At 48.1% G+C, this 9,386-nt stretch overlaps 2 protein-coding genes across 2 annotated transcripts; both read right to left on the reverse strand.

The window, feature by feature from the left end:
• Window positions 1-221: 221 nt before the first annotated feature.
• Window positions 222-1,574, reverse strand: LOC136063941 (uncharacterized). Its single transcript, XM_065764992.1, has one exon. It carries the CDS (start codon window positions 1,572-1,574, stop codon window positions 222-224), a length of 1,353 nt encoding a protein of 450 aa, XP_065621064.1.
• Window positions 1,575-2,692: 1,118 nt separating this feature from the next.
• LOC111999256 (uncharacterized) lies at window positions 2,693-3,352 on the reverse strand. The gene has a single exon (XM_024031379.2). The coding sequence runs from the start codon at window positions 3,350-3,352 to the stop codon at window positions 2,693-2,695; it is 660 nt and encodes a 219-aa protein (XP_023887147.2).
• Window positions 3,353-9,386: the final 6,034 nt, after the last annotated feature.

Here is a 9,386-nt window from a genome sequence, read left to right on the forward strand (position 1 = left end):
CCGAAGGCCTTGCTATCGAATTGGAGTCCATTATCCAAGACAAGGGTGTGGAGGACCCCGAATCGTGTCACAATGTTCCTCCAAAGGAATTTCTTTGCGTCCACGTCCCTGATGTTGGCCAATGGCTCGGCCTCGACCCACTTGGTAAAGTAGTCCGTGGCCACTAACAGATATTTCTTATTCCCTGGCGCTCTGGGGAATGGTCCTACAATGTCCAAGCCTCATTGGGCGAACGGCCACAGGCCGGACAAGGAATTAAGGACCCCTCCTGGCTGATGGATATTGGGGGTGAACCTTTGGCACTGGTCACACCTCTTGACATAGTCCTGGGCCTCTTGCTGCATCCTCAGCCACCAGTATCCCTGTGTGACGGCTCGATGAGACAAGGACCTCCCCCCTGTGTGGCTCCCGCAGATTCCCTCGTGCAGCTCTTCGAGCAGTAATTCTACTGTTTCGGGGTGGACGCATAGCAGGTATGGCCCCGAGTAGGAGCGCCTGTATAGTTTGTGGTCCTCGGACAACCAGAACCGAGGAGCTTTTCTTCGTACTTTCTTAGCCTCTGACTTGTCTTGGGGCAAGATATCATCTTTGAGGAATCTCATAATGGGGTCCATCCAACTGGGACCCACTCCGACCCTAAGGATGGGGATCGTTTCCTTTGTCGCCTCGCTCACCCTCTCCAGGTGCTCGACAAGTATGGTCCGAGGTAGACTGTCTGCCGAGGAAGTTGCGAGCGTGGCTAATGAATCGGCATGGCTGTTCCCACCCCTGGGGATATAAGACAGACTGAAAGGGTCGAAATTCGACTGCAAGTGCTTGACTTGGCTTAGGTATTCCTGCATTCTCGGATCTCGGGCCTCCATCTCTCCCTTTACCTGTCCTACTACTAGTCTCGAGTCTAAGAACATCTCCACTGACTTTCCTCCCATCTTCTGTACCATGGCCATACCTTGCAATAATGCCTCGTACTCGACCTCGTTGTTTGTGGCCGGGAATCCGAGTCTCAGGGATTTCTCTATGACATGATCTTCAGGGGACACTAAGACTAGTCCTACTCCCGACCTTCTCTGGTTTCCCGCGCCATCAACATATACTTTCCAGCATGATGGCCTCGGGACAGAGACCGCTCCCACTGGCCTTTCGTCAACGATCCTTCCCTCGGTTCCCACTTCTACAATTGGCTCAGCGAACTCCGCCGTCAAGTCTGCTAGAACCTGGCCCTTTATGGTAGTCCGAGGCATGTATTTAACGTCGAAGGCTCCCAGGATAGTATTCCACTTTGCGATTCTTCCTGTGTAATCGGCGGCCCAAAGTATGGACTTCAAGGGTAGTTGGGTTAAGACGACCACCGTGTGGGCTTGGAAATAATGAGGCAGCTTTCGCATGGCATGGACCACGGCAAGTATAGCTTTCTCCAAGGGTAAGTACTTGACCTCGGCTTCGTGCAATGACTTGCCAACATAGTAAACTGGTTTTTGGACGCCACTGTCGTTTCGTATCAGCACCAGGCTCACAGCGTGGTTCGCCACAACAATGTATGCGTATAGGACCTCGTCGGCCTCTGGTTTAGACATGATGGGTGGGCGGGCCAGGTAATCGTTGAGCTGTTGGAAGGCCGTGGCACATTCCTCGAACCACTTAAATCCCTTCCACTTGTTAAGCAGAAGGTAGAATGGTCTGCAGCGGTTGGCCGACCTGGAAATGAATCAATTCAGGGCCGCGATCATCCCAGCAAGCCTTTGGATCTCCTTGGGGTTTTGCGGAGGCCTTAGGTTTTGGATAGCTCTGATTTGGTCGGGGTCGACCTCGATCCCCCGGTGGGTGATGATGTAGCCTAGGAACTTGCCCGATCCTACGCCAAACGAGTACTTGGATGCATTTAGTCGCAGCCTGTGCTTTCTGAGGACGTCGAATATACAGCCGAGGTCCCGCAGATGCTCGGACACCAATCTGCTCTTTACCACCATATCGTCAACATAGATCTCAATGTTCTTGCCCAACAACGGCTCAAACATTCTCGTCATCATCCTCTGATAAGTAGATCCAGCGTTCTTCAAGACGAATGGCATCACCTTGTAGTGGTAGTTTCCGATGGGCGTCACGAAGGCCGTCCTCTCCTGATCCTCCAAGGCTAATGGGATCTGGTGGTAGCCTTAAAAGGCGTCTAAGAAGCTCATCCGAGGATGGCCTGCGGTTGCGTCCACCAGCTGGTCTATTCGTGGCATTGGGAAGGGGTTCTTCGGGCAGGCTTTATTTAGGTCCGTGAAGTCCACGCAAACCCTCCATTTCCCACTCTTCTTCTTGACCACCACAGTGTTGGCTAACCACTCGGGGTAGAATACTTCTTTAATAGCGCCCGCGCGCTTGAGTTTATTGAACTCTTCCTTAACTGCCTCGGCGTGCTCCTTTGATGGGCGTCGGGGTGGTTGCTTCCTGGGATCACCGAGGGGTTGACGTTAAGGCGGTGACAGATGAAGGATGGGTCAATCCCTGGGGCATCGTAAGGGTCCCATGCAAACACGTCCAAGTTACTCTTGAGAAACTCAAGCAACTCCTCCTTCTCTCGGGGAGGTAGTTGGGTTCCGACTTGAAAAAATCTCTCCTGGTCGTTGTCAATAACCACTTTCTCTAGGCCTTCGAGCCTTGCTTCCTCGGTGGCCGTGTCTGCTAGTGCCACCGAGGTGGTTAGCTGCTATAAGTTTTTGGCCAGGGTGGCCGAGGGCTCCGTATCTTGCGGGCGTGAGGTGGCCGCGACCATACACCGCCTTGCCGTTAAATGGCACCCTCGGATCTCGAGGATTCGGTCTCCAGACGGGAATTTCACTTTCTGGTGCAAGGAAGAAGCGACACCTCCTAAGGTGTGGAGCCAAGGCCTTCCCACAATGGCAGTGTAGGGGGAATACATGTTCACCACAATAAAGTCCACCTCCACTACTTCCGGGCCGATCTGGATGGGCAGCCTGATCATGCCCTCCGGGGTGACCAGCTTCCCATCGAAGTTCATCAGGGTGGAGCTATAGGGCGACAAGTCCTCGGGCTTCAGCCCCAGCCCCTTATAGAGGTCGGGGTACATGACCTCCGCCGCGCTGCCACCATCCACCATCACCCTTTTGACGTCATAGCCCCCAATTCTGAGGGTGATGACCAAAGCATCGTCGTAGGGTTGGGTGGTTCCGTCCTTGTCCTCCTCGAAAAAAGTTAGGGTCGAGTGACAGCCTCTTCTGGCCCTCTTTGGCTCTGACTGGGACTCCCCGGTGGTCATATGGGCTACAGACAGCACTCGTGAGGGGCGCGTGCCTGTTCTTCCTGGCGCAACCAAGATCACATTGATCGTTCCAGCGAGCTGTCCCATGGCTGTGTCCCTCCGTGGCTCCTGGTAGGTCTGGCCATGCTGGCCGCTGGAATGGTGCAGGAGATGCTTCAGCCTCCCCTCCCGAACTAACTGATCTAGATAGTTCTAGAGGTTCCTGCAGTCCTCCGTAGCATGCTCGTGGTCCTGGTGATATTGGCAGTAGCAGTCTGATTACGCTTCTCGGGGTTTCCTGACATCTTACTCGGCCACCTGAAATACGGTTCGTTCTTGATCTTTTCCAGCACCCTGTGCACCGGTTCTCGGAATACAGCGCCGACAGTCTGGGCATTTGTCACCCCAGATTGCCCTATGAAATCTCTTCTCGGACGGGTGTTGTTATATCGGTCCGACTTGGAATCCCTCCTCTCCTGAGGGATAGCCTTCTCCTTCCCCTTGCCCTGCAGGAAGTCTTCCTCCACCCGTTTGTATTTGTCGATCCGGTCCATTAGCTGCCACACGCTGGTGGCGGGCTTACCAGTTAAGGACTTCCTCAGGCCATGCCCCATCAAGAGCCTGTTCTTGAACGTGTTGATATAGACATCATCGTATTTGCCATCCAACTCGTTGTAAATCTCCCAATACTTGTCCGAGTAAGCCTTGAGGGTCTCGTCATTGCGCATGGTCAAGGACAGCAACGCGCTCATGGGCCGAGGAGGTCTGCTGTTCGTGACAAAACGGGAACCAAAGGCCTGGGTCAGCTGTCTATACGAGTCTACGAAATTCGTCCTCAAGCCGTTAAACCACCTCATTGCCACAGGCCCCAAGCTGGAAGGGAAGACTTTGCACATCAGCCCCTCGTTCTTAGAGTGAACGGCCATCCTCTGATTGAACTGGCTCACATGCTCCACGGGGTCCGTCTTGCCATTGTAAACGGCGAAGGTTGGCTGCTGGAACCTCCGAGGGAGCTCCGCCTCGTCTATGCGACGCGTAAAGGGCAACTTAGAGAGCCGGTCCAGCGCCCTGCTTATGGCGTCGCTTCCTAAGCCCTTAGGGGTAGGGCTGCCATGCCTACGCCTCCGATAGTGCTCATCCTCGTGGGAGAAAACTTCACTCGAGGGTGTCGTCGACCCTTGCCTGTAGTCATCATCACTTTCGTCGTCAGAGGGTAAGTCGAGGCTGGGTTCAGGTCGCTTTCGTTGTGCATGGTGCAACTTTCTCTTGAGATCGTCTATCTCTGGCTGCATGGCCGCCTTGTCTTCCTGCCTCTGAGAGGCGTGACTCTTATCCCTCCGCGGCCTCGTGGCTGGGTCGTTATTGCCTCCTTGGGGCACGCGGCCGCTTCTACGCGTGTGGCTTTCGCTGGTTTGCGAGGTGTGCATGCTTCCTTCTCGGAATCGCCCGTTCTCCTCGTTCTGGCCGTGCCTCGTGTTGCCATAGTCGTTCGGGCGTTGGGGTCTTGCCGATTCGTGTCGATGGGAATTCCCTTGGTGAGGGTCTGACCCTACCATGCCTGGCTGTTGTCCTTACTGACGCACGAGTTCTCCCTACAGACGGCGCCAATTGTAGGGACTGGATTTGGGACACTTCTTCAGATTGAGAGAGTGGACCCAAGCCCAGTTTGCCCTTCAATGAATTTATAGAGTGTGGGCTCAAGAACTAGGCCCTAGTAAGGTGTACAACTGCCCTGCATGGTTACATGTGAATTTATCAACTTGAACATGGATTGGGATGCGCAATGTTGCTCCTCGGACTGGTCTTCCGAAGTTTGATGTTCTTATTATTTCTTTGAAGATTCATTACAAAGGTTCCAAAGGGCATGAGTCATTACAGGACTCCTTAATGCCGATCCTCCTTTTTTTCCTCCTTTTTTCAAGAGAGACTCCCTACGTTATATACCCCTCTAAATTGATCCTAACCCTCTATTTGTCGATCAATCAGGCTACCACTTGAGAGCCTGTCCCATCAGCCGCATCCCTGTTCCTCCAGTGGGTTGCAGCACCCAAGGCGGCGCTGTTCAGGAGTCTCGTCCTCATTAATGCGGCCAGGACGTAAGTTGAGGGCATTCAATGCAGAGGTGACAGCTCGCCTAAGGCTCGTTCCTTCGTCGTGCTCCCGTCGCCGACGCGTGGCACTAGACCCCCTCCTCTTAGGATATTCAAGGAGTCCCCTTTGGTGGGGTGTTGCTCGTGTTCTTCCGAGGTCTCGGACGCCCGAGGACGGGGCCATCCTCGGATATGTTCCTTGGGGGTCGGTCCTCGCGCTTTCATCCTCGAACCCCTCGTGCATCCTTGGCATGGACCCTTGGGCCCGGCTTGGAGTGGGCTAAGGCTACCTAATTTTCTGGCCCCACAATACCCTATCTATCAAGTAGCTGTCGAGCATCAGGCTTAAACAGCCTTTTAAACCTCGTAGATACTAGCTGTTGAGCTTGCTGTCGAACTTTAAAATCCAACACTTCTTCACTTGATTCTTGGACAGACTTACATGGCTTTAACACTTGAAATATTGTTCCTTGAAGTATTAAACATATCTTAGATCTACCAAATTATAAGTAAAGTACGTTTTGTGAAAGGATTAGCCAATTCTATATTGACATATGTTCCTAACATGATTCACATATGTCCTAACAATCTCTCCCTTTGACAATCCGTGACAAAACCACAACAAACAAATGAACATATGAGAGAAGTCATAAATCACTCAAATCATATTCACTTGTTAAATACTATAATATTTATCCTAATACAAACTCTTGAAAAACTTTAGAAGAAGAGAGTTCGTGGAAAAAAAGACTTTGACAACCTGTATTTTTGAAAGACTTTAAACAAAACTCACCACAACATCTTAATCTGAAACAAAAATAAAAGATTGCATACAAAAAATAAGAAGCATGTGCATAAAGAGAGAAATGAAACAACACAAGCAAAGATGGGTGAAAGAACTGTAATGACAACCTCATCATATATATAACATCATAAGTACAAGGTTTGCTATCACAAAGTAAGAACAATGTATCTATAAAAGAAGAAAAGAAAAGCATACATAAGTCCTTACTACATCCCTCAAAAGGAAAAAACACTCTTTAACAAAAATCTCCTATGCTAACTCTCCTCCTATGTACATGACTACTCTCATATCCAAAACTACTTCCCCTTTTTGTCATGAATGACAAAGGGTCAGTAACTCAAATAGTCATCTCATCATCACTAGGTGAGCTAGCATCCTTATGCTCATCATTATCATCGTCATCAGAGTCACCATCATCATCCTCGTCCTCAAATGCATCTGGAGAAGGAGAGAGAGACTTTACGAAGCCACCAAGGCGAGCCTGCTGTCGAGCAATACAACCGACACGGGTGTTCACCTGACATAACTCATCACTAAGTGTGTCAAGGCGAGCATTTATGCACTGCAGCTACGCCATGACTGCCTCAAGGGTCATACCACCCATTGATGAAAAAGGTATGGATATGGAAGGAGTGGAAGAGGCCAAAGGAGTCGCTGTCTCTATCCGTGGCCACTTCGGTTGAAGTTAGGCCTCACTCCATCTGAAGGTAGCAATGTCTACGGCACACATGACCGAAAAATGAGGAGACTTGGGATAAGAGACAGAAAGATAGTGAAGAATCCATATGATAGCTGAAGGAAAAATGAGCTTATCATGGGTCGCCGTATCCCTATAGACATCTATGAAGGATAGAATGAAGTGAGAGGGAAAATCAATGGTAAGCCTCTCAAGGAGAGATAACAAAAATCGAGCACGAGACTCTGTGATAGAGTTATAGTGAGACAATAGATGGAGAACAAATGTCATCACCATGTTAAGGAACCTCAGACCTTTTGCAAAGCCTAAGCAAGGGATGTTTTGACGGTCACCCCAAGAAGAATGTGTCTTACAGAAAAGTGACAAGAGTTCATCTTTAGACATAGTCTTAAGATGATCGCAGCCAAGGTAGTCAGGATGCGCTACCCTAGGAACATATAGTACCACGGATACAATATCCGGAGTGACTACGATGCGCGTACCTCGAACGCGAGTGATAAAATGAGGTACTGAATAATTGAATCCGTGCATATTGGAGTAAAGCTCTTGTATGATCACGAAGGGACAAGTGATCAGGATGCCACACAGTGACTCCCAACCGCTACTGTATTGTAGATGACAGTGGGAAGGTCAATATCGGAAAAATCTGATATAATGACTTGTCGTTCTGAATGAATGCCTCGTCGTGAGAAGTTCTCCGAAAAGTCCTTACAGGCTTTATCATCATGGAACCGAATGTGAGATGGAATAGGATCAGAGGGGGAAGAAGAAGAAGATGCCCTAGAACGAAGAGGGTTCCGAGACGGAGTAGATTTGCATTTAGGTGTCATAAAGCAAACTAACGCAAGAAAGAGAAAGGGAAAGAGAGAGACACGCATAAAAGTACCAGAAATCAATATAAGAATATAAAGAAATGAAGGTATGTATGCATGAAAAATGCATGAGCATGTGATATGCAACATTAAAAGCATCATGGGCTTAACCCAATCCAAACCTACTAGCACACAACACTATAACATAGTAATCACAAATCTAAAATGCATGAACATTGTTAAAAATGCAAATGTGATGCAATGCATGATGATTTAAAATCATTTACACAAAAACCAACGCAAAAAGTTTGTAAAAAAAACTCATCAATTTTGAAAAACCCCAAATTTTTCAAAAAAACCCAAAAGTTAGGTAAAAAAACATGAAATGCATGATAAGAATAGAAAGAATAAGATCATACTAGGTGAAGAAGTGATCTTAAGGTCGAAAAACTTTTGGGTTTGAGGTTTGGAGTGAGAGAGAAAAGTTTGGGGAGGTGAAAAGACAAAAACTGTCAAGAGAGATCGGGGAGAAATGAAGAAAAAAACGCGTTGTCACTATATATAGAAATCCCAGATTCTTGATGGATCGAGAGCTGTCGAGAATTAAAAAGCGAGATAAAGCTACCAAGCAGCTATTGAAAAGTTGTTGAGAGGTGTCCACAACAATTTTACCTCGATGGATCGAGAAGCTATCAAGCATCTATCGAGCATACAAAAGCTTCCTCAATGGATCGAGTAGCTGTCAAGATTGAATCTCAAGAATCTTGATGGATCGAGATTACGTTAACATCTATCGAGAAAGGAAGCTGAAGAGCTCGATAGATAGTCTAGCTGTCGAAAGGTGTCCAACAGCTGTTGGGATTGCTTAAAAACAGTTGTCTAAAGAAAAGAAAAACACAGACATGAATGCAATCAAACATGCCACTCAACTAAAGATCCAACCAATATTTTAAGCTCTCAAAAACATCTCTCATCAAGAAAAATGTCAAGCATTTAGATCCAAAACACACACACACACACACTAAACAAGTCCAACCAATTTTATATTTTAACACATGTATTCTTTGTGATGGCCAAATCACATTGTACCTAATGCAATCAGATGGTGTGAAAGTATCTCATTCAACCCCTTTGAAATATGCTTGCTTTCTTCGCCTCAATAAGGATTAAATGGGGTCCAAAGCGAGATAACTCGATGAGTTTAGCTGCATATTGCCAACAGTCATACTTCCTTGCACCAAATCAGCAAATTCCCTCTCTTTTTATTCCCGAACCACCTCAAGCAAGTATTTATCATAGAAAACCCCTTTAAATTTCTCCCAAGTGATGGGATTTCTCTCAGTGTCCATTCCCTCCAAAATGGCCTTAGTGGATCTCCACCAACGCTCAGCTTCCCTAATCAACTTGAAAGTTACAAACCGCACCTTCTAAGAGTCAATGCAATCTAAAGCTTCTAACAACTTCTCCGTCTGCAAGAACCAGTTCTTAACTTCTAGGGATTTGGCTTCCCATCAAAAGAAGGGAGATTCTGTTCATAAAATTCTCAAAAGAGCAACCCGCCCTTGCCTCTACTCTACTTGCACCTCTACTAGCAACATAGGCCAACCTGTCCAACAGTCGGGCAGCAGCTTCATCCAAAGGATCAATGCGTGTCACCCTAGGACGTTCATTATTTCTCACGTCTTGAGTGACTTTAGCCTCAGTATCAACCCTTGCTTTGGTTGGCCTTCGCAAATTA

This window comes from Quercus suber, unplaced genomic scaffold (genome assembly GCF_002906115.3).
Source record: "Quercus suber isolate HL8 unplaced genomic scaffold, Cork oak 2.0 scaffold_599, whole genome shotgun sequence".
In the NCBI taxonomy this organism is placed as follows: Eukaryota; Viridiplantae; Streptophyta; class Magnoliopsida; order Fagales; family Fagaceae; genus Quercus; species Quercus suber.